Here is a 25,455-nt window from a genome sequence, read left to right on the forward strand (position 1 = left end):
CCACGAGGAGAACTGCAGCAGAGCTGGGACACAGGCAGCTCCACCCTGTGGGTTTGGAAGAAAGGCTTTCTGTTTCCAGTGCCTTTTTCTGGAGGGAATCTCCTTAACTGGTAGCCAGAATCTATTCCAGAGGAAAGAAACTAAGCCTGCTGGAAGAAAAATAGAGACTCATCTTCTTTCCTTATGACTGAACTATTCTAGGAGATGCTTCAGCATGAGGCTTATTGCCAGCTCCCTTGCTCCAAGTGTGCCCCTGTCACATCAGGGACAGGATGTGAGCCAGGGTTTGTACATGTGGACCTCAGGTCCCTTCTCTTTTTCCAGCATAGGGATCACACCATTAGTCACTTGTCCAGACCAGTCTGCTGTGATCTTCATGGCCAGCTGACCATTTTATTGACCATTTTATTGCTGTTGAAGCTCCCCTCTATGACGAGCTGGCTGGTAGCCCTTGGGTGGAACCAGCCTTGCAGATTGGCTGCAGCCGAGTGAGGCACTGGGTACAACCAGCAGCATCTCCCCAGGCCCAGGGCATCCCTGCTGCACCAGTGGAGCTGGAACAGTGTGGGTGGAAAAGGATTATTTAATGAAACAAGGAAGCAGAGGATGAGATGGGGATGGGGATTGTTTGAATCCAAGGTGGTTGAGAAGGCTGGACAGTAGGAATGATTCACCAGGTTATGTTGCATCTTAGCTGTGTGTCATAGCAGAGCCCCATGTCCTGCCTGCAGGTATCCTCAAAGTTCCCTTCTGCACTGCCAAGAGCTGTGTTGGGGCTCTTGGCTGTGTCATTCTGTGTGTGGCACAGGGTCAGGGTGGTGGCAGTGGGGAAGGGAACACGTAGCAGCTCATTTCCCAGTTCTGGAGGAAGATGGAAGAGCTGGGCACGAATGTCAGAGGGAATAAGTGCTGCAAGAACATCTGCTTCTCTTTTTTGCATCTTCTACATTTTATTCCTCCTCTTCATTTTGGTTCCTTTCCTATTCTCTAGTTGGTTCATCTCACCTCCCCCTGTTCTGTTCCTCCCAGAGGAACAGCACTACCCACTGCTGTCGCTTTGCACTATTTTTTATTTTTTTCCCTTTGCATACTGCTCCTCTCCTCGCTGGTTTCCACACATTGTGCGGCTCCTGAGCCTGCCGGAGGAGAACTGCAGCAGGGCTCCCCTCCAATGTGTCTGCCTCCTACCACCGCTCCTCTACATCTGCTGCTCCAGGAGAAGAGAGTGTCGCAGGAGAGGAGGTAGAGGAGGCAGGAGTGGGAGAGACATGAAGCATCTCTGAAGCTCGGGTGCATCCGGGCTTCCGAGCTTGAGAGCTGCATCTTGCCGCTCTGCTGGGAGCAGCTGTGGAGTGGAGCGGGGTGTGAGGACAGATGGGAGCTGAGAAAGAAGAGAGATTGCTGGCTGAGTCTAAATTCCCCCTCGTCCCACCCAGGAGAAACAAAGGTACTTGCCTTGTGAGGCTGAAGGGAAGCAAGAAGCCCTTTTGGGAGGTGGGCCATGCTCCACTGGGAGAGGCGCCTGGAGCTGCTGGTGGGGAGATTCCTCAGGGCCTGAAGGTGGCATGAAATTTGGGGAGAAATAGATGATGGGAGAGCTGCATGCCTGCTGCTGCAACGCTGTGCTTTGCCCAAACCTCAGTGGGGAAGTTGAGGAGCAGTGGTAGCTTGCAAGGGTATGGCTATCAAAGGTCAACACACAAGGTCTGGGGCCAGCATAGTGAGATGTTTGCTCCAAGGGCAGATTTTGCCCTTAAAGTTTCTTCCTTCTCTCTCTGCTTGCTTGTTTTTTTTCTATTTTGCTGTTTATGACCATAACTGAAATTATGGACAGAATATGGTGTTGGCTGGCAACTAACTTTCCAGATTTATTGCTTGGACACTTCCAATGGCTGCAAGACCACCTCTGATTTTAGGGAACTCTTCCTTCTTCCTTTCTCAAGTTGCTTTCCTGATAAGCAGCTTTGTCCACCTGGAAAGGCCCAGAATCCTTAGGAATCTGTAAAAACACATGAGATTTTGTTTTGTGTTCTCCTTGAAACTTCTGAGTGCATGTTTATCCAGATAGTTTGTAGGCAGCCCATTCATTACTGACCAGCTGCCTTGGGAATTGGCAGTTGAACAGGACACCCCTTTCTTTTGCATCCTCATGGCTGCTGCTCATCTCCCCACCCTCCAGTGTACATTCCTTTCCATACATCCTGATGTTCCCTGGATTGATCTTTCCATGCCTGATAAACCTCAGGTTCAGAAACAAGCTTCCCCTGGCGTTAGAGCCAGGCCTATTATAGCTGTAGGTCATCATATTTCATTAATAACCAATTGATATTAATAACGGTTGGAGCAGATGGGAAGGGAGGAGCTGGAGCACTTTTTCTTCAGTAGGAATAGGATGATGGAAAAAAGTTGGAGAGTTGCTGCCTTGTACTGGCTGCAGTGGTGGAACAAGTTAGCAAGAGGCTCCATGCGACTGGATCCTGTTACTGTTTTCCTTATGTACTGACATTGTAAGCAAGTATATGGCCTTTAAGCAGCATTTCTATTTTTAAAGTTCTACCCTCTTTTTCCAGTGTATTTCCCTTCCCCAGCCCCCTTCCCGAATCAGGAGTTTCTGGCCACATGCAGTGAGAGGCAGGGCTGCATTTTTACCCTTCGTCAGAGCTTGCCCAAAGAGGATGGTGAAACTGAAAGGTCAAGGTGCTTGCATGGAAATGTTGAATTACAACAGTAACTGGGGTGATAGCAGTGCCCAGTGTTCTGGGCAAACAACAGCTGGGCAAACAAGTCACGTTCTGTCTGTCTTGCAATAAAATTGTCTTGGTCATCTCAAATGTGTACTTTTTTTTTCCCCCTCCTGGTGCTTAAGTGGTTGGGAAATAATAAATGGTTGCCACTTCCCTAAGCACAGGGAGAGGGCTTTTCAGTGGGGCTTCCCACTTACGCTGTGAATGAAACAGGCTTGATTCATCTCACAGTTAATGTACTGTTAACATTTTTCCTGGGTTAGGTGTCACCCAATGTTGACTCTCAAATACCATTCCAAGTTTGTGCAATGTCTCTCAAGCTCTGTATTTCAGTTGCCTTTTTACTGATCTCTGTTTTACACCAGAAAATCTCCTTATGTCTGGGTGATTTCCTAATGGATAAGAAAGCACCTTGGGAGCTCATTTACTGTATCTTGCATTTAGGCATAGGATGACTTGGTTGGTAGGCAGCCTTTTCCTGATGTTGTCCTTCCAAATCCATGTTTATAGTGACCAAAACCCATGGAAGATTCATTTTCAGGGGGATGCTTTCCTTTCTCTGTTTTTCCCAGTAAGTGGGAGGATTTCCCCTTGTGTTTTGGTGCAGAGAGGAGGATGGGTACTGCTGCTCTGTGATTCACTGCAGGAAGCTGGTGTCTTGGTCTCTGGGTGTCCCAAGAAGCTCTGTCCAGGCTTGCAGGGTCTTTGAGCAGTGCAGATAATGTGGCTGCTGGTAAATACAGAGCTAGGTATTTGAAGCACCTCAGTGGTTTTGGGGGCTCTTGGCATCTCTACCTTAAAGGAACATGCTCTTGTCTGGACATACAAACACAAGCTGCTTTTTCACGGCCCCTGGCAATTGTTCACTTGCAAGCACGTGGTGGAGATTTAGGATGTAACTATGGCAGTGGGGAAGAATGTGTGAAAAGAGATTGGAGATGTCAGAGCACCTGCTTGTGAGGAGAGGGCCACGTTAGCAGAGCTGTTGGCTAGCAGTAAACAGTCGTGGCACCCTTGTTTCAGGACTTGGCAGCAGCAGGAGTTGAACCGAATCCAGCTTTACTCTCTACTGCCTGTTCAGTAAGTTGAGGACAAGGCAGATGATTAAGGAAATGTGGGGAAACTGCTACAGAAGCTTTTGGAAAGATAAGAGACTTTGGTCTCCATGTCTGACAGTCTGGCACTTCTCACTAGCATTGAATTCACATGCAAATCAAAGGCAACATCTACTCCCACAGGAAGCTTTATTAATGTACAGGCCTGCTTGCGAATCTCCGTGCTGATGAAGGTTGTGGGACTGACTTCACTCAAATTAATTTCCCTGTCTATCCTCGCCTGAGCACTGTGCAGCACCGGCAGCCTCAGCAGGGCTCCCACGCCAGGAATGAGCTCCATGCAGGAGCAGCACTGCCTGGAACCGGGGAAGGGGGCAGAGGGGTGATGCTTCTTGGCTTGGGTTGTACGGCTGTCCACAGGGCTTGAACTGACATCAACAAAGTAATTCCATGAAGGCAAACCTGGAGGAGCTTGAAGCATTTTGTGAGTGAGAGGAAGGAGGGTCAGTGTATCCCAAGCCAGCTTTCTTGTACATGTCCTGTCTTGTGTGAGGAGTGTGGATGAGGCTTGGAAGTGGCAAGGACTGGACTGAGGTAGGAGGAAGGAAAGGCTGAGCAGGGAGAAGTAGCAAGGCAGAGGGATGTGGGATTGCTGGGTTCACTGTACCACCAAGCTACATGGTAGCTCCTTGATGCAGATGCTCAGTAAGAAGCATATCTTGGCTATACACAACCTTCCACATCTTAAACCTGAGCTCATCTGATGCTCAGCTTTCATTGCTGTCAGTTATTTGTAAGTGAAAAAGTGAAATCTTGAGAGGAGAAATGGGAAATGCCATTTCAAGCTGCAATCCCTGGAATGTCAGCATGTTGCCATCTCACTTGCATCTACGTTGTTTTTTGCCTTTGATATTCCTGTCCATCGTGGCTGCTTGTATCCCTGATGATCACTCTAGCCCACTTCTATTCTTTCTAATCTTTCCTTCCTGCTCTGCTCCACCCTCTCTGCTGGTCCTTCCCTCTTACCAACTCTGGTCCCACCAGGTTTGCACCAGCACAGGTGACACCTGGACATGGAATGGGGTGGTGTAGATGTCACCTAGAATGGAGACCCTCAGAGTGGTGGGTGTGATGTGGGTGCTGTGCAGCTGGACTGGAGCAGGGACAGAGCTCTGTCATTCCTCCAGCAGAGCTCTGCCAGTGCCAGCCAGAGACCCTCATTGCAGTGGGGTCAGTCATGGTAAGGGTTTATGGTGGCAGTGGCCACCCCACCAAGCTGCACGGAGCTTCGTGGCCAGCTCGAGTAGAGAGCAGGCATTTCTTGCATGGCTACTTGTTCTGGGAATCTTCAAAAATTTCTGGCAGCCAGTTTAATTGTGCAACCTCTCAGCTGCCAGAACGGATAGAATATGATCATATCACATGAAATGCATGCAGGGTCTGCTATAGCAACTGTATTTCAAAGAGACAACACATATGGTGACTGGTTCTTTTTGGAATAATATCTATAAGTTGATGATGTTTTATTCAAAAAGGCTGTAGCTTGAAAGGTTAGGGATGTTCTGATTGTTTAGTGTATGATTAAAGAAAGGCTTCTGTGTTTTTTTTGGCCTATTGAATCTAATTACTGGGAACTAAAATGATCATTTGATTGCACATTTACCTGGAATTATTCTTCTGCAGAGCCAGTCTTAATAATATATAATAATATGTTGCGCTTGTACTGTATAGAGCTTCTTGTCTGAGCAACTCAGAGTGCTTTACAAGTATTCATTAATTAAATAAGCCATACAACACTCCTGTTAAATAAGTGAGTATTTGTTGCCTATCCGCTTAAGTCTTGTAGGTTTTATTTCTGCTGCCTCTGCCCACCCTTGAAGATGCTTTAACAGCTAAATAAGTTAATTCAATAAAAATAAGGTATTTTTTAACCGTTCTTAGCGCTTTCTGCATAAAGCTTTCTTTTGTTGCATTGAATTCTTTGGTAGGCTGTAGAGTTTCCTGTTTCTTGATGGTGCACCATTGAGGGGGTGGTGGCTGTGTGTGTCTGGAGCCCAGATCCATGCCCAGCAGCTCCCTGCAGCCTTTGCAGGGACATGGACCATTTCAGAGATGTTATGGGTGCACTAAGCTCCAACCAGCTTGAAATGCAAAATCTAATTTTACCTGCACTGTGCCAAGCTCTGCTGGAAATCGCATCCACCCCTAGAGAGTTTTTCTGATCCAGTGGAGACTTGTTATTAAATTGGAAAGGAGGGCTTACTGCCAAAGCATTATGAGGTCTCTCCTGCCCACTTGCCCTGGTCAGCTGTAGTGGTTCTTCAGTCCGCTGAGCTGACCAATGTCTCTCCAAAAGTAAAAAGATGGGTCTAGGCAATTAAAATAACAAGGTTTTACTGGGGTGGGGGAGTTGGGTTAGAGTTTGCTGACCTTGATATCAAACCTTTCCCAGCAGTTCTACGCTGAGATTAAACACTGCAACTTGAAGGAGCAGGTGAAACCTGAAGCATATCTGACTTCTTAATTAAATAGGTATTAATTAAATCACTCAGAGAACATACACAGTAGGAGTGGGGAAGGCTTTTTCCCTCCTTCCATGTAGGCATCTTGCAAAGGGACTATTTTTCTTGTTTTACATTAATGAAGTCTTCAGCCTTCCCACTTTTCCACCTACACATGTACTGAACGTCTCCAAGGAGACCAGGGAGGCCCGGTCCGGTGCTGGTGAATCCTCCGGGAGCAGCAGGCTGGGGTCTCGCCAGCACAGCCTCAGCTGTGCCACAGTCTGCCTTGCAGGGATCATCCTTGCTGTCCCCTGCCTGGGGAGCCAGGGGGGAGCCAGGGCAGGGGCTGGCTCCTCAGCTTTTCCTCTTTTATCTCCTCTTGGTTTCCTTTCCCCACCTGATGGAGAAATCAGGCCTTGCAGAGCAGCTCCAGTGTTGAGGGACTCTTCTCTGCTTTGGATGACATTTTGCAATAATTTCCCCACATCCTGCTTGCTCATGCTTTCAGGGTCATGTCCCTTGCCCCTCCAGTGTCACACTGTCCCTTTACTGCTGTGCCCCCTCCCAGTGAGTCCCCACAGCTGGTCCATCATGGGCTGACAGTGATTTTCATCGGATCATAGAATATCCTGAGTGGAAGGGACCTACAGGGATCATCAAAGTCCAAGTCCTGGTGAGGTGAAATGCTGTCCCAGCTTTTCTTTGCATTCTCTCCAGCTCCTTGCAGCATGGCTCTGCCTGCTGCTGCCTCTCCTCTTTCTCCCACTGTGGCCTTCCAGAAGCTTCCCTGATGTTCTCTGGTGCTCAGGGGAGCAGACAGTGATATATGACTGCCCTCTTCTGTAAAACCAGCCTGATCTGCTGGAGAGGAGGCATCTGAAAGCTGAAAGCAGAGGAGATTGCCCATTAGTGAGGAGGGCTGTGAGCTGCTTCAGGGGCACAACAACCACTCCATGGAGCTCACCGCCAGGATTCCTGCAGTTACTTGAGGCTTCCACCCAGGAGGCAAACATCAGCTGCTGCTGTTTTTCTCCTTAGTCAAAATGGGAAATCAGTGGTGGGATATCATCCCATTGTATGCTAGGTGTTGCTGTTGTGGAAGCCACTGCTTTCCTCTCTGGAGGTGCATCAGGAGTGGAGTGGTACTCCATGACCAGGGATTGCTTTGCCCTTATGCTGCTTGTGTAGCTCCCCGTGCCCTCTTGACTCTGAACTCAATTCTCCAACCTCTTTCTCCCTACAGGCTCTCCAGGTGGCACGACAGCTTCTCCTGCAACAGCAGCAGCAGCAGCAACAGCAGCAGCAGCAGCAGCAGCAAGTTAGTGGATTAAAGTCTCCGAAGAGGAATGACAAACAGCCAGCCCTTCAGGTAAGGGGAGCCTGTGAGCCTCTGTGAGGGTCTGGGGCTTGTAAAAGCTGAATAAATGCGTCTTCCATGCAGACCCTGGGATGGAACCTTCAGGGGCTTCCTCCCTGTGTCCAGAGTGGCTGTGGCTGGTGTAAGTGGCAGCAGGATTGATGCTGGGTGCTCTTGAAAGTCCCACCTACGGCGTATTTACAAATCGTGAGCGTGTACTTTTATTAGCGTCTGGTAGGGTTGGATCATGACAAAATGGAATAGCTTTTGTTACTGTGTCAGTGTGCATAGGAGATTTGCATTAACATTTCTGTTTGATTGCTGTTCCATTTGTAGTCTGTGTTCACTCAAACCGTTGATTTGCTGTGTCAAGGATATTGGGAAATGCTAGGATATCGTATCATCGGTGTGTTTTTCCCCCTTTTATTGTCTGCTGATTTATGGACATCTTCAGAAATAAAATCTAAATATTAGAGGGCTTTGTGCTGTTATGAATTCAGAGAGCTAAAACCAATACAGCATTCCCAAACAGAAGATGTATGCACACATATGGGGCTTTGGAGTACATTCTGCTAGTCTTGTGGGATAAATCACGGGGAGTTAAAGACAAGAAAGACCTATTAGGTCATGTATCACAGTTCCTTTTTTTTCTCTTTATTTTTTTTTCTTGCTATTCTAGTGCTAGAAATCCCAAGTGATGGTGGGACTGCTATTATTTTCCTTCAGATAGTTTTCCATAACAAAGCACACGCTCAGGAACTTTCCACTTTAATTCCATCCTCTTGCTCCAAGTAATACTGCTTGTATAAATACTGAGTCAGTCCCTTGCCTTGCCTCGTGTTCGCACTCCTCAAACATCTGAGATACTAACATGTACTTGCCAGTTTTGGCAAATTATATGTATCTAGTTCTTTATGTATTTCTTAAACTAGCACTTCCAGACCCTTGACCACTTTGCTGGTTTGCAGCTGGTTATTGCTTTTATTACTGCAATTGCAATTGCAGCATGTCAGTGGATTTTTGATAATAAGGTCCTGAATGCAGCAGTTCAGCTGCAGTTGCACAAAGCCCTTTAGCTGGGACATTTATCTTATCTCGCTCTTCTATATCTGATGCTTCAGCCTCTGTAGCCCCAAATTCTTTCCGGATTTTTTTTCCCTCTTGTTGTCATAGCACGTTGTCAAACTCATGTCTGTTTTGCTCTTTCTACTTTTTTTTTTTTTTTAGTTTGATATACTATCACCATGAGCTCCCTGACAGCATTGCTGCTTCTCTTGCCTTTTATATGTGCTTCAGATTATTTTCCTGCAAAAATACGGATGCTAGGCTCTTTAAATATGTAGTAGAATATGGAAGGTAAAGCCAACATCGCTAGAGGCCTTGACAGTAAAGTGAGAGGGCCTGATTCTGTGGTTCTTCCCCAAATAAAGCTGATGGGCAGTTGAAGGGGAGTTTTGCCTGAGAGAGGAATAGCTGTTAACTGCAGCCCTTGGCCCAGCGTGGACAACGCCGAGCTTTGGTGTAGTGATTTCATCTTCAAAGCATTTTGCAAATACTAATCTCCAAAACATCCCCAGAAGGAAAGTCTGATAAGTAAGTAGCATTATCCCAGTTCTGGACTGGGAAACTGAGGGATGCGGGTTAAGCAACTCACTTAGGATCACAGAGGGAATTGGGTTTAGAGGTAGGATTAAGATTCATGAGTTCCTGGCTCCCACCCCTGTGCTCCGGCTGCTGGACAACACCTCGTGCTTTACAGCCGGGCTATTATTCTTTTGGAAAGTATGAAGCATTTTGTCATTGGGCAAATATACGTTTTATTGGCAGCGTCAAGAGCCATAATCCAAAGCGTTACATTAATGCTTTCAAAAATATTTTATTTGGTAAATCCATAGCTGATCCATATGCCTTTTAATAGACTCTTCCACTGGGGACATTTTTAATGAGAGATTGTGCTGGCTAGGTCCAGTGTCAGGTACTAAAAGAAGTGCTTTGTTGTGCAGATGTCTTAAGAATAGCTCCAGAGGATGAAATATGACTGTGTTGACCTTTCAGCTGTGAGCTTATTTGTCAGGATTCAAATAAGTTGAAAGGATCAAACCAAACAGTTTCCGTAGTCAGACTGGGAATTGTGTTGCAGAGGTCAACAGTGAAGGCCACATCGTGGATTCCATAACATAGCCAATTGTTGGTACGTATTAAAGTACTGGAGCAGCTCCTGCAGTCAGAGACACAATTAAAATTCTAATTTATTAATGTATACAGAGAGCTGGCCCAGCCTGTCACTCACTGATTCAAATGACTGCCCAGTCTTTTTTTTTTTTTTCCCCTTCTCACTCCTAGTGCTTTTGCAGTCTGAAACATACTGGAAGTCCTCTTGGATGTAACACCCCCAAGTGCATCCCTGTAATGAAAATCTGTTGCTGAAAGGAGATGGTGCTGCTGGGGGTAGAATTTTTCAGTAAAATTGCACCCACACAAGCACCCACAGCCCCTCAAGTCAGATGGGGCCATGCTGATGAGGTGACACCTATTGCTGACAGTACATAGAATAAATATCAAGGGTGGGGGGAAACGTGCCCGTTTTTCATAAGTTTGTTTAAATAATGAACAAGGTATCTTTGGGCTTCATTTACAAAAATAGATGTCTCATTTAATAGCCACAGCAGTTAGCAGTCACCTTGTTTTTTTGTGACAAACAGGCTTCATGTATAACAAGAACACCATAGGCGTCGCTCATCCCTGCTGTGCTTGGCGAGGGCACTGGTGAGCAGCGCCCAGCACGAGTGCTGGGGAGCTTTGCATGGAGCAGGGAGGGATGCTGTCTGCCTGGGCTGCTGCTTCTCCCCGAGATGCTCCATGGCCCTGCCTGCCCCAGGAGCAGGGGCCACTGCTGGGGCTGGAAATGCACCCTCTAAACCCCACCACCACAAACAGACGCAGATTAATCTGGTGTATACTGTGTAGCTAATCTGTTCTCACCTTGTGGATAATTTCCTCTATTCCTTCTTTATTCCCTGATTAAATAGCCAAGGTACTTAAATATATCCCAGCATCCTGTGGCCACACTGGGACATGGTGTCTTCAGTAGTGTTTAAGTGACAGTGGGCTCCTGCAATGCTGTTTGGGGTCTCTTGATCTTGGCAGCTCTACCTGAAGATCTGCTTTTAACAGATCGTGAGATACTCAGTGTGTAAGAACTTGGACGCAGGACTGGAGATGTGCTCTGCTGATAGCTGAAAAACCCCAAATCTCCAAATACAGGATGACTCACATTCTGAGCCTATCGCACACTGCCGTGGTTTAGATTTGGCAGTGACCTCCGGTTTCGCAGCCTGATGACACAAACAAAAGAAAATTGAAAGTTAAGAAATGGATTTAATAACCAGCAGTTGGGGAAAGAACATAAAAAATACCAGTTCCACAAAAATTACTGGAAGTGAAAAAAAGACTAAAGGCTGTTTGATAATATATTTGCCATAGACAGTGGATTTCCTTGAATATGTGAAACAAATAATTTAACAGACCAGGTATGCTTAGGATTTTGAAAATGTGCACATTTTTCCTGGCCAAGATAAATATATCTGTATTAATAGATGTATTGATTAAAATTTGCAGCTTTAATTGCCGATGCTCTTACCGATTATTCATTTTGGTTCTTCAAGCATTTTAGTTGCTGGCAAGAGCACACAGATTGGAAACAAATCAAGAGACACATTTTTCTCCCAAGAAAGTAAAAGTGCATGTGTGTTTTGGCAATACTAAAAATACAATTTTTTTTAAAGACGTAAATGTTGTGTGTTGCATTGAGCTGGAAGTTGGATACTGGACTGAAAACAAATTTAGGATGTCCAAATCAGTATCTCGCAATTCAAACCCATCACTTGACTTTTTTTTATGTGATTAAATGAGATTTCTTGTCTGATCATTAACCTGCCTGTGTTTGGAGAGAAAAAATAATGAAATTACTGGGATGGAAACTTTTGTTTTTGCTTGGCAAAACAAAAAAATAAATCTTCTCTTTAAGTCACAGCCAAGAAAAGAATTTGGGTTTGGTTTAAATTCTCAGGGTGAGACTGGGGGAGGCTGAGAGGACAGAGCTGTCCTCGCCTTTGCATACCGCTGCTTTTTAAAGCAGCCTTTTGGCTGGGCTTTTGTAGAATTTAATTTGCATGCTGTATTATCTTAATATATCTTTCCAGTATCTTGAGAAATAGAAGAGGGCAAGAGGAAAAAAAATCACTGTAGCTTGATGTTGGGGGCAGTTAGTATTGTTTTTTTTATGAAATTAGAAATCTTTGGTTTGACAACGTAATAAACACCGAGAGGTGAAGGGCAGGGTATGCTCCGTTTCACTTGGAGCACACAAGTCTCAGTTATGTTGTCTCAGGTTTTACACCCAGGGAACCTTTTTTACATAGTGGTAAATTTAACAACTGGTAGAAAAATTGTCTCAGCAGATGATTTGGCAGAAGAAGTAAATTTTTATTTTGTTTGTATGAGTATCTCTCTGTTTCACTCTTCAATACAGAAATTGATCAGAATCTTGCCTCAGTCAAGCCAGTGGGAATTTTGGCACCAACTCAGCTTGGGTCAAGATTTTGCTTCTGCAGGGTTTGAAGTTTGCCTATGAAAATTTCCCTTGAATCTTTCATTATCTGTTTCTGACTTTGGAAATTAAGCAAAGTTGAGTTTTGCTGGTTTCTACCAAAGAACCACTTAGTTCTTATTCACTTTTCACTCCTAAGCTCAATTATAAATGTTAGTCAGTTCTTGGAATGTGTCTGTGAAATGCAGACATCATCCACCCCACAAACAGAACAAAATCTGAGTCAAATCCTCAAAATTACATGATCAGCTTGAAAATTATGATACTAAGGGTTTTTTTTTCGTGACACCTATGGGCTCTTTTTGCTGCCTTTTAATATTTTTTAAAGCATTTACTATTCAGTTCTTTAGACTGAGCAGAAAGGTGACAAATGTGTTTATTCTTAAAAGAAGCCTGTGATTATCCTGTAATATCATGATTCAAAAAAATGAAGCTTCTAGGAAAATACCAGTATATTTGGAGAGCTGGCAGTGTGAGGTACTGTCAGCAAACATGATTATTCCCATTTTATAGCCATGTAAACCCTGACAGAGAGATATTAAGTGACTCTCCCAAGGTTGGAGAGCTGCAGGCCCTCAGTGGTGTTGAGGTGTGCAGCTCTGCTGGGATATTTGGGAGTTTGGCATTTGAGTGCTGGAAAGAAGTCAGTCCTGAGGGGCAAAGTAGAAGCCAGGATCCCTCATTTTTAGCCCTGTATCCTGTTCGAGCACCCTGAGTATAATTTTCTTGCAGGTTTTCTGCTTTGACATTAAGCATTTACAGAACGGGTTCGTAAAAACTGTGATTTCTGCCCAGGTTGGGAGTGGGAATGTGGGGCGGGCAGTGCCAGAGCCTGAACGTGCCTCACCCACCTCGGGGAAGGGGAAAACAAATGAAACCTTCCTGACTGGTCAGAAATGTGTAAATTGCTGACAAAATGACACATGTAATTAAGAGTGCTCCTGCCATTTTACCTTGTGGTTTACACCTACAGTGTTGAAAAAAGAGAGTGACTCCCACCTCGCTAATTACCATTATCACTGAAATGGTAGGGTTTGAGTCATTAGTTCCATGTGCATTTAATTAGAGGAAGGCTGAAATTGGATTTAACTTATTACTTTTTCATGGATCACTTTCTTGTCATCACTTCAAATTGGATTGCAGCCCCAGGTAACTAATTATGAGCGCCACAGGATCAAGAGTGAAAAAAAGGTAATTAGGAATAACACTGTTGGACCCTTGCTGGTAGTCCACTTGTGCTTGGGAAGAAATGAGAGCGGTATTTTGTAGTATTACAGATTAGGGAGTTAAAGGTATGTGCTGCTGCCAGGAATGATGGGAGACTGCCCCCTCCTATAGCGGTTTATATGATGTACAGCTGGGTTGAAGATGTTATAGCGACATGGTTCCACAATCAGCTCCTTAATACCGAGATTAAACTTGTAAAAGCAACAGATCGGTTGTAGGTATGAGGCATCTCAACAGCCGGGGAGCCGGGGGTCTGTCCGTGTGCGACTGCACGGCGCAAGTACAGCGAGCCGCGATTGATAACAAATTAATGAACATATTAATGATCCGAAAAGATCGTTCACATCCGACAGGGAGATGTATCAGTCAGGAGGACTGCGGCGAGCCTGGTGATGTGGGGATGTCAGGGATTGAGCCTGCCTTGCTGCCGTGATAAAATCATGAAATCAGGACCTCGCTTCTCTTTTGTTTGCTGGAGAGGTTTCTTTTTGTTTTGCTTCTCGTGGGCAAGGCTCGCTTGGTTGGATTGTCCCTCTTTCTTCTTTTTTATTTTTGATCTTGGAGATATGATTGCCAAGTTCTGCTTTCTTCAGAAAATACTTTAAAACAAATTGTTTTATTTCCATGTGCAGAACAGAGTTCAGAACTGCAAGTAATCAATTTTATTGACACAGTCTGGAAAAAAATGTTGATGAGAGTTCAAGGATGTGAAAGGATTGAAATTTCAAAGTACCCGACACCAAGTGTAGGAAAATTTCAGAAGTAGTTTCATTAAGCAAAGAAATCTATTGTGTGTGAGGATCTGTAAGAGGAAAATCTGCTCTAGGACCTAATGATATTACAAGGAGGTTACGGCAGCTGATTTTTGCCTTGAGAAGAGGAAAAGTTTCCTAATTTCTCCTAATAGTGAATCACAGTTCAAAGGCTAGCACAATTTCCTTAAGTTGTTTAAAATGGCTTTTAATGCTCTGTTAATGTAGGCAAATATTTGTGACTCAGTGTTGGGTAAGTGCCGCTTGCTCATTATTTCCTGATGCAAAGCAAAGGGTAGGAAATTCTGTGAACACCATGCAGAGATGCTGAAGAGACTTAAGAGTAACAAAATTCAGTTACGGAAATTAAGTCTTTCTCATTTACTTGACATTACAAAATAAATCTTGAGATTAAAAGGTATTACCTTTAATACAGAAAAAGAGAATCTCCTTTAATACATCTCAAATTGATTTACAATTTTTATACATAATATTCATCTGCGGTTGAAAAGGGGGCAACCTAAGGTCGAGTGATGTAGTGTTTCCATTTTTCCATATGAGTCTTACTGTGTGTGATAAAAGCAAACTCCTTTATTTTGTCAGTCTGCAGGAATTTCTGATGAAGTGCAGGGGTCACTTTTCTGTCAATTTGAGTAGGCAGCATTTTTGAACTACTGTTTTTTTCCCCCCTCCTACAAAGTGTGGCCCCGATCTGACACACGCATGCACACACACACACACACACACACACTTAGAGTGCTGCAATCTGCAACTTATTAGTGCGCAGTGCTGGAGCCTGTCCAGTGGTTAGAAAATTTCCTGAAGCCTGGAATAACAGCAGTGGGTGCAAGTGCCATGGAACAGAAGTGACAATGAGGGGCAGTCCGGCCCGCCTGGCGCGATGCCCGGGCTGGAAAACCAGCTGAGATAGTCAAACGCGGGAAGATTGACGCGGTGCATCTGGGAAATGCTCAAAAAGTTGGGTTCTTGAAAAAATTACCTTCTGTGATCGTAAGACATCATCTGTTTTCCTACAGAGATTGTTTATAACAGGGTTTTCAAGCACTTGTCAAATAACCAGGAGTGAAGGAAACAGGCTAAAAATCTCTTACCGTTCAGATGAGTCCTGGTGTAGCTGGAAAAAAACAAACTCCCGTCACAGAGATCCACAGCTTCCCGAGGCAGAGGGAGCCTGGGAGAAGGAGAAAAGGAAACTCTTAGTCAAAATCAGCCCAGCAAGCACGGGCTGTGGCTGGGGAAGGTAGTTCTGCCAGGCTGATGGGTGCTGTGCTGGCACGGTGAGGTGAAGTCATACCTAGAAACTGTTTTGTGCAGCGCTTAGCTTTTGTTACCGAGCTGTGATATCATGGGCAAAATATTATAAACATAGCATGGCTATAGCTTGCTTGTGTAACAAAAGATCAGGAACTTTTATTAAGTTTGTTTTCCTTGTCATATTGTAAAAATTTATTATGTGTACTGTGTATATTAGAAACAGATTTGGGTAATTCTGTCTAAATGAAGTCATCCCAGCTATTTCCAGACTGTCTGTTTTTGGTTGTGAATAATTTTCATACATCAAATGGTTGTCATATTTAGTAGCTCTCTACATTTTAAATAGGACATATCCCATTTTGAACTTCCACGGACTTTAGATGCCTCTCGGTTTTTAAGGTTATTTTGTTGCAGGAATATTGTAAAGAGCTGCCAGTGGCAGGGCAGGGAGTGCTGGAGGAGTCGCTTGAATTGCTACAGCAAAATAACAGGTTTGTCACAACTGCAGTAGTACTTGTGGCTTTCAGCAGCACGCACTGGGAAGAGCCTGCCAGATACCTATTTCAGCTTGTCCCTTTGTGTTCACACTTTGCAACAAATATGTTTAAAAAACACTAAAGGAAAAGTACTGTGTATCAAAAATCTCAGATAAAACAATTCTCTCAAAGAGTACATGCTGCTGCTTTTTTTTTTTAACAGAAGTGTGAAAAGTTAATGTTTAAATGTTTAGTGTTTTAATTTAAATCATAGGCTCATCTACATAGCAGCTAAGTTGCTGTGACTTTTTTAATTTATATTTTTTAATCCTCAAGGTAAAGTTTCTTTAGTCAGAATGGGGAAGTGCTGGTGTTCCTCACACACTGACTGAGAGGAGTTTGCACTGGAGGAGTCTGCAGTGATGAGCACAGAGCAGAATTATGCCCTGAAACCATCAACTTTGCCAGAAATACTTGGTTTACAGCAATTTGTTTAAAAAGAAAGGAGAAAGAAAAAAAAAGGCAGGAGAGAAAAAGAGAAGGCATTTTGATCTGGCCTGCTGGAGTGGAGGAGAGCAGCTGTTTGCCTCATGTGTTTAAATCTCTAGAGCTAATATTGAAGTTTCAGGGCAACAAGTGCAACATAACAGAATAAGGAGAAACTAAACCCAGGGAAACAATTGGAAATGCTGCTTGGATGTGGCTTTGGAGCTTGACAGTTTTACAGCTGTGTCATCAGGTTGGCAAAATATTTTGTGGTGTGTGCAAAGAAAAGCCTGTTGTGTTGCTGAAATGTTTTTATTTGCCTGATATGTGTAATCTTCCTTTTATAAATTACTAATCTATTTAAGGTGTAACATTAATGGCACATAATCTCAAGTCACTGAAAGCCTGGAAAATTAAAGTAGACTGAAGGCACAAGAAAGAAATGTACTTTGTGTCAGGCTGAAGTTCGATGAAGCATGGAGAAGATGGAATAGATTATTAAATAAACTTTAAGAGGAGATGGAAAAAGCACTGAAATATCTCATTTTGAAAGGAATTAGTTTACTTGATTATATGCAACTGTATCACACTCAGGAAAGTATAAGACAAATGAAAGCAAAACAAAATTTAATTGAGCTATTATTTTGCAGACTTTGGCTCCGTTTCAGACAGCCTAATCAAATTGCACTTTTCTCAAATAACTAATGTTAAATGCAGTCTACCAACAGATGTTTAAACAGAGACTAATTGGAAAATCTACATCCTGGGTTTAGCATGTCTAGCTGAAAAAGTTTTGAAATGGCTTTGGAGCGGGGTAGGAGGATGATGGGAGGAGTTCAGTCAGTGATGGGTGCTGGAGGGGGGAGCCAGGAGACAGATACTGGTACTGGAGCTGATGAGGTCACCGATGCCACCGAGGTCACTGGTGCTGTAGCTTGGGACCATTGGCCCTTCAGAAAGTTTTTTCCATCCTGTTGTACCATGAGACCCATGCTGCAGCTGTGTAGCTCATGCCATGTGCCAGCGTGCATGGAGTGTGTAATGCAGCACAGCACACGGATTGAGGGTGTTAAAAGCAGTACAAATTACCAAAGCTGTGCTTCCTTGCCAGTTCTGTCATTGTCTGACATTTTTTAAGCGGTTGCAGATTTAAGTTATTAACCTGTGGTTTATCTCAATGCTGGGCCTTTTATGACACATCAGTGCATCCATGTGGACCCCTTGGGTGGGTTTAGCACTGAGTTGAACATCTCAGGCCAGATTTGACCTGGGTTTGAGTGACAGCCATCCAGGGAGTATGCTGGAGCTGAGGGATCCCAGTGAGATGGATATAGCTTCCCTTCCTCTGATTTTTCTTTCAAATCAGTTTTACACCAAAGTCACTCTAGTAGCAGGAGTCCCTGGAAGTGTTCAAGGCCAGGTTGGAGCAAGCTGGTCTAGTGGGAATGTCTCTGCCCATGGCAGGGGGCTTGGAACTGGATGGGCATAAGGTCCCTTGCAACCCAAACCATTCTGTGATTCTCTGATGATTATTTTTTGGTTTTGTGCATTTTGTTGCTGATCAAAACTCTGGGTGAAAGAGTTACTTGCTGGACTTTGAGCAGTGTTAGTTGAGCAGGTGCAGTGCACATTTCCACATTTGCTTGGAAAATTTTATCCCAAGGACCTGCTGTCCTAGGGACTGGTGTTTTGTGCATTCAGACAGGTAGGAATAGAACTGAAAGGAATTGGGGTCTTGTCGTGAAAAAGGCAAAAAATCAGAAATTCTTGTGAAACATTTCCCATCTTTCATTGGGGAAAAAAACCATAGGCAGTATGTAATGGGGAGTAGCCAATCTGTAAGAAAAATAATGATGTACATATAAATATATAAATTACCAATTTTACTGGTTGGAACTGTAGAAAAGGCAGATTATATTTTATGGCTTGTAAACATCAGGACAGATATTTCGGGAGAACTGCAGACAGCTGTAATTTTGTGAATGTGCACAAATTACTTGGAAAACAAATATTCCTCTGCCTACACAGCTGTATTCACAACCGTGGACCAGAATGCCTTTTGCATGATGCTCACGCCTGGTTCTGTGGAATATAATATGCTCAAATGAAGAAAATGTGATTTAAAAGTGAAGCCAGAATTAATACTTGCTGTGAAAACCTGTATTACTGGCTGAGGTGTTGGCACAGGAGTGGATAAACCACTTGAGGAAAAATGAGAACTAACCAGGACGTTTATTTGTGCTCAGATCAAGAGCTGAATGCTCAAACTTCTGTAAGAGAGATGAAGGTGCCTGTGTCTTGCAGAGATGCCTCATTTTGCCTGTGCTACCCTGCCGGGTAAACACTGGGCTGGATTTGGTGGTTACAGAGGTCTGCAGGATTGCATCAGGTCACCGTGGGGAGAAGGGGTGTGGGAAGGAGCTGGGGACTTCCCTGGCTTCGCAGGGGCTGTGAACCCCTGGATTTCCCAGCCCTTTCCTTCCCAGTTACCTGCAGCCAGGTAGATTTACAGAGCCCAACTGAGTTTATTTGTGCGCTGGCAGTTCCGTCTGTTTGTCCTTTTGCTGTGTGATAAGGAGTTCCTACAGGAAGGTATGAATAACAGGAGAGAAGGCAAAGAAAATCCCCAAAAGTAAAAAACAAAGCCAAGCAAGAAGGAGTAAAGCACGAGTTGGCAAGAGCCAAAGGCCTGGCATGGATTTTACTTTCAGCTTTGGTGTTTATTCAAAGGCTGTGGATACAGGTTAACTTCCTTGGCTCAATATTTATTGCTGTGTTCCTTGCCTTAAACTGGAACAATGAGTGCTTTGTTGATTGGGTTCAGAGATTGTCCCGTTTTATTCTCTCTCCTGCATCCCCCCTCTCTATCTGCAGGTTTTAAGCAGTTTATTTTAATTTCAGATTTCTCACCCTCCATGGTGAATTGCTGCTGTGCCACTGGCAGCAGCACTTGAGGGACTATTGTTCGTCTTTTCAAAGTGGAAGGAGCACACAGCAGAGTCATTAGCTCCTGTGAAGCTTGACCTTCCTTGATGATATCACACTTTGCAGATTCGGAGCAGGATAAACATTTTAAAGGAGAGGGGAAATATCACACAGGTTATTTTTCATCAGAAAAGGTTGTAGAAATTTTCTGTGCAAGAGTTAAAAAGTAAAAGGAAGGGAAAAAAAAGCCATGATGTCACTAGTTACCTTTCTGTTTGACAGCCATCAAAGATGTGTCCAGATCAATTAATAGGAGAGGGAATATATCCTCTCTGTTAACCATGCTGACCCTTGAGCAGACAGTGGAGCAGAAAATCAGTGAAGTCACAGTGCAGTGAGTGATGACTGTACGGATTTTCTCCTAATTTAGCAATGGCAATGATTTCAGTGCTCTTAGGAGTGGGCCCATCCTGGACAGTTTCTCAGGCTTCAGTGTTTGGAAAGTGCCCCGAAGGTATTGGGGATTTCTCTCTGGAATAGGAGCACTAACATCATGCAGAACATAGTTCAGATATTTTTAAATCACGTTGTCAGCAGCTGCCACTACAAGGGAAGGTATGGTTATGACTTGCATCACTGTTATTTTTTACTTGGAAAGTGTGCTCATTTTGAGTCCTTCACTCAGCTGTGTCTACCCAGAGGAAAAACAAACCAATTTCTTCTGGGAGAACTCAGCAGTGGTCACAAGGCCAGCTGCACAATTGTGGTGGTGGTTTGTTGCTAATTCTGCAGGAGTGAGCAGAGAGGACCACCCTGTCCTAAATAAAAAAAGGGGAAGAAAAACCAAACAAAAATAATTTTAAAAAACCCTTTCAGTTTGTAACTTTGATTTTGCTTAAAAAAAGGAGGAAAAAAAAGGGCAGTAAACAGCCTTCATCCTTGCCCAGAATGCTGTAATAATTACTGGGGCAGGTTTTCCATTCCTCGTTGCTTTTGCCTCACACCTGTAGGAAGCCTGCTCTTTTGCTTCTGTGCTTTGCCACCGCAGTACTTTTATTTGAAAACACGAGGAAATTCAATTTCCTAACCCTTCTCTGGAGTCAGGGCAGTTTTAGCGACAGAAGAGTTGCAAATGGCTCTTGTGTGAACAGTTTGGGATGGAGCTGCTCACGGGGCCATGCTGAGGTGCGGGAGAGGGAAGATAATTGTAAATGTTCTGGTGGGGATCTGATTGACAGCCTATTGTCTGCAGGCAGTGAGTAGAGAATAGGAAATGAGTTAAGTGTAGGGGATCTGGCAGGCTGCAGGCTCTGCTGATGGCAGCTGCTGCACCCAGGCTCCCAAACCAGCCCTGGCACCCATCTTTCCAAGGCACCCCAAAGGGACACCCCTCTGTTGGTCCAAAACGTGTGTCAGATGAGGCTGTGTCTCATTTCTGCTGCTGGGACACCTGGGGTGCCAGGGATGGTCTCAGCCCCTGTGTTGGGGGGTCCCTGCTCAGGGTGTCACTGTGATTTTCGCTGTGTGTCACTGTGTTTCTGACCCATTCATGTGAGGGGACAACAGGGAAGTCCCATGGAGCTGCTGGATGCCTGTGGTCCAGAAGCAAAGCAAGAAAAGGAAACTTCTTCTTCTCCCCAGCTCAATAAATTTGTCAACACGAGGTCTCTTTGGTAGTTTTACAGTATCATAATATCTGGGGCCAGTTAAGTGTGTTTTAAAGTTTTCATTATCCCACTTTTTTCCCTGGAGTGCTGCATGCCCTCAGGTGCAGCTGCCCATGAGAAGCCCCCAGTGAGCACTTAAATATCACAGAACTGCACGTGCTATAGATAAAAATACCAACACAAATACTCCATCCCCAAAATCTCTGTCTGTATTTTTTTTTATCTCCTTGCCTATGTGCATTTGAGAAAAAAAAAGAAAAATCCCAGATTTGCATTGTTAGTGTAGGCTTCTGAGCCAGATTGTACTACAGAGCACACTGATGTGTCTTCCCCTGAGGTATGGAAAGATCTATGTGTGCTAAGCAGGTGTTTTCGTTTGTTTAATTGGAGCTGAGTTTAGCACAATATTACAGATAAATGAATTACACATGTTCAGTAATTCATAGAAAGTGAGTGTTGTTTTGCTTAGACACTTGTCTTCGCATCCAGGTTTGCAGGGAGAGCGTGCTGGCAAAGCGGACTGAGGGCTTTTAAAAACAAAAAAAAAGTGTGTGCTTGAGCAGAGCCTGATGTCTGGTTGCTAAAACAGCAGTAACTATTTCACCTTTGTTTAAATCGTAACTTTGTACATTTAAATAGTATCCTGTTTTGACGAACTACAAAACCACAGGTCTGAAAAAGAAGCACACAAGGCCTGTGTCAATAGTTGGTGGCATCTCTGGGCAGGAAGTTTTGGGGTGACACACGCTGGTTGTGACGACACCAGGGATGGAGAGACCTGAGAACCACCCAAAGGGCTCTGGAGCTTCTCTGGTGTGCAGTGCCCAGAGCAGTGAATGCACCTGATGATGACTGCTTTGCTTTTACCTGCAGTTTTTGCTACTAGTTCCTTTTTCCATCTCACTTTTTGTTGGGCATCCCAGGCTCAAGCTGCCACATCCCTTGCAGAGGCATGCAGGGTATCAGTGCCCTCAGCCCCTTGTCACCACTGATGGGTCTCTCAGCAGCAGGACAGGATCCCTGGATGGAGCACAGAGGATGTGCTGGCCCTGCTCTTGCAGGAGCAGCGAGCGAGAGCCACGGGCAGCTCAGAGGTGCTGCCTTTCAAAGGAAGAGCAAAACCCATCGCTCCTTCTGGGAGCAGTCCCAGCCCTTGGCCAGCTTCCAGATGGATAATTCAACTTACCTGAATTTCCTCTGCAGATTCAATTGTAAGCTCTTGTCTCGCTGTCCCCTGCCAGCGCTGTGTGTAACTGTGCTGTGCAGCGTTCAACAATTGTCATGTGCAGCGTGGAGGCAGAGGCACAGCAAGTGGAAGGTTGTTTCAGAACTTGGGCTGAACTCCAGGGAAGGTATTGTTTGTGCCTTTTTGGTTCGTGCAGTGCTTTGGAGCATGTTTTTGGGTTAAAGGTTTGGTTGGAGTGTAGGGTCAGTGCTGGCAGTGTCAGCTTTGAGAGTGATTGCGAGAAGTGACTTATTCAGGGACATCCTCACCTTCATGTCTCCTGATAAGTGAAATTAAGGCTGTTTAGCTGCATTCCTCACTCATCTAGGAATTAGTTCATGCATCACCTGTGGAGATCTTGTGTATATTCCTTCCCACCCATCAGCAATAGCTTCCCACCAGCCTCCTATCAGGTCATTCTTCTCTCTGGGCCAGAACAGAAGGGTCTTGTATGGCAGGAGCTGCACTGACAGCAAAACCAGCAGCCCTGGCCCACACAGGTACCCATTTGGAATTTTGCTTAGCAAACCTGTATCCAGGTTTGGATGGATCCAGCAGGGCTTGGCACATCAGCCTGGCTTTCTAAAGGAAGCCAAAGGCATGAGGGGAGGTGGTTTGTGATCTGGGAAGTGCTCCTGAATCTCTGGGTTAAATGGAGCCACCACAGTAAACCACAGTTGAAAGTGAATTGGAAGCATTTAAAACTGTTACTTCTCTGAGGCTTTTCCTGCTGCACACATCGGTATGGGATTGTTCTGCAGGAGGTTCCTGAGAATTAATGTGTGTCCAAACCTGGCAGTAATCTCAGAAGGTTGTGGCAGGGTAATCTATAAACTTTTAATTATATATATATAGCTGAGTAAGTGGCTTGAAATCTCTTTAAACTCTTTGTTCACGAATGTACATTAAAAAGTGCCCATCCCACATGCACACACGCAGACACACACACCCTCTTCCTTCCTTCCTTCCTTCCTCGTTTTACACCCACTTCCAGCAAGGCTGTGGCTTGTGGCATCCGTCCTTGTGCTGAGAGCTCCCCACGGGGGTGGCCCAGCCAGGGGCTCAGCTGGACACTGAGCCCCCCTTGCTGTCCTCCCACCACTGTGTGCCCAGTGTCACAGGACAGTGCAGAAGCTGTTGACTGTGACTCTGCTTCCCACTTGATGTGCAGCCCTTTTGGGAGGTTGATTCTGCAGCTTCAAACACTTTAATGAGATGCAAATTGTTTGTGATGCTGCCTTACTAAATGTATTGTAATTTTAAAATCATTTGCTTGTTAATTGTATTTAAATAGCTGCCACTTAGACAAGCAGAAAGTTTCCAGAAAGATAAATTGGTTGGTTTTTTTTTCTTTTTTACTGTGTTTGAAAGCAGCCCCGGTGACTTTTCATGGCTGCTTTGGTACAGCACATTCCAAATGGCAGCGAGCCCTGGCCTCACTCAACTCCTGGTCCTCAAAGCAAAATACTCACTCTGTCACCTTTCTGCTAGAGAACCACAGTCCCCTCAGAAGGGGACACAGTGGAGTGAGTGGCTGGGCATGTTCAGAGTGGTGATCACTCACATTTCCCTCCACACAGCCAAGTCAGATCAGCCTAGGTCACATTTTGGGGTGTGTGATTTAAATGCTGCTATTCCTGTGCATGCAGGATTTGAAAGAATCCTGAAAATTCAGAGGATGTAAGTCTTTTGGGATCTTTGAAATTCCCAGCCCATTTTTGTGTGGATATCTGACTGCTGGGCAGCTGAGGCAAGGTCACCTGTCCTCAGCACCTTCAGGGCTCTGTCTTCTACACGTTGGATTAAATGGCAAAGTTTCTCTTGGCTTCAGCTGAGCAATATGAGGTTCCTACTGACCTCAGTTCAGCTTGGTTTAGAGCTGATTTTGATCCCACACCGTTGCTAGCTTTGGCATGGAGCAAGCTACACTGTGTCATTTGTATTTTAGTTGTGTTTGAAATACTGTCCTGAAAAACGAAAAATAATATTTCCATATCAGTTCATTCTTCTTGCGTTGGCTGGAGGATCCCACCCTGCCAAGACTCCTGACTCTTGTTTTGCAGCTCCTCTGTGTTCAGCACTGGACCCTCATTCCCATCCTGCCTTGTTTTCTCAGTGATGTCTCATATTCCCTCTGTTTTCTGTTTGCATCTTTGTTGTGCGGCAGGATCAGTAATAATAGTTAATAATTAGCAGCTCAATAGCACTCTTCACCTTCAAAGCAATTTTAGGCATTAAATCACTCAGTTCTGCTGGCACTATTGCAATATTGACTTGTTACTTCACCAGTGTCATTGAGGCAGCAAAAGCTGCGTTTTTATGGAGGCCAAAGTGGGGTCATTTTTTTTTTTAGAGTATAAAACTGGCAAAAAATAAAATTTTCTCCTAGGCTGACACTTCGTTTGCCAAATTTCAGCATAGAGCCAATTTTTAAAGCTGAGTAATAAACACCTGAAAAGTTCTGGTTTATAATGGCAGTGCTGAGAAGCCATTAACTGAATGGCTCCACTATAACACAAGAAAACCCTTAAACTGTCAAAAAACCTGTAGAAACTGGACGGAGGCTCAGCAAATGTGAACTTTGCTGTGAGTCTGGAGCTGAGAGGTGCAAAGGCAGCCTGTGGAGAGTGGTAGCACACAGATCATTAGGTGTGTCCTTTGTCCATCAGAGGGAAAATGGTCCTTTCCCAGGTGTGTGATGGAGCGAGGCGAGCATCCTGTCCCAAGTGAGCATCCTGTCCCAGGTGAGCATCCTGTCCCAGGTGAGCAACTCTCCAGGTCTCTCAAGCCATAGGGAGAAAGAAGGTGAGGAGGAGCAATAGGGATGGAGCCCAGGGGAGCAGAGAGCAAAACCTGGGACAACAGCAAAATCCTGGAGCAAGGAAGGAGTTGAGTGATGCGAGGTGGCAGAGGGGATGTGGGAGGAAATGCCGTGGGAGCCTGGGCAGCAGCAGGGCACTGGAGGGACACCAGCAAGGTGGCACCAAGCCCTGGAGAAGCCCTGCTTGGCTCGTGCTCTCCAGGGCCTCTAGAGTGAATTTCTGCACAGATTTTCCTGGAAGTGAGGGCAGCTCTGCTTGCTTCTGCCTGTGACCTGCAGCTTGCTGGCAAACTCAGATGCAAATGCCACTTCCCAGACGAGCATCATTCGTG

The 25,455-nt window shown here is 44.8% G+C and overlaps 1 protein-coding gene across 12 annotated transcripts in view; it reads left to right on the plus strand.

Moving 5' to 3' along the window:
* FOXP1 (forkhead box P1) overlaps positions 1–25,455 on the plus strand; it is a 371,464-nt gene that overhangs the window by 256,301 nt on the left and 89,708 nt on the right. For all 12 annotated transcript variants that reach the window (XM_064723620.1, XM_064723619.1, XM_064723622.1 and 9 more), the window contains one exon: positions 7,547–7,672. In XM_064723620.1, coding sequence (XP_064579690.1) covers positions 7,547–7,672 — 126 coding nt within the window. The remainder of the gene's footprint in view (positions 1–7,546; positions 7,673–25,455) is intronic.

The sequence above is a fragment of the Zonotrichia leucophrys genome, chromosome 12, assembly GCF_028769735.1.
Source record: "Zonotrichia leucophrys gambelii isolate GWCS_2022_RI chromosome 12, RI_Zleu_2.0, whole genome shotgun sequence".
Lineage (NCBI taxonomy): Eukaryota > Metazoa > Chordata > Aves > Passeriformes > Passerellidae > Zonotrichia > Zonotrichia leucophrys.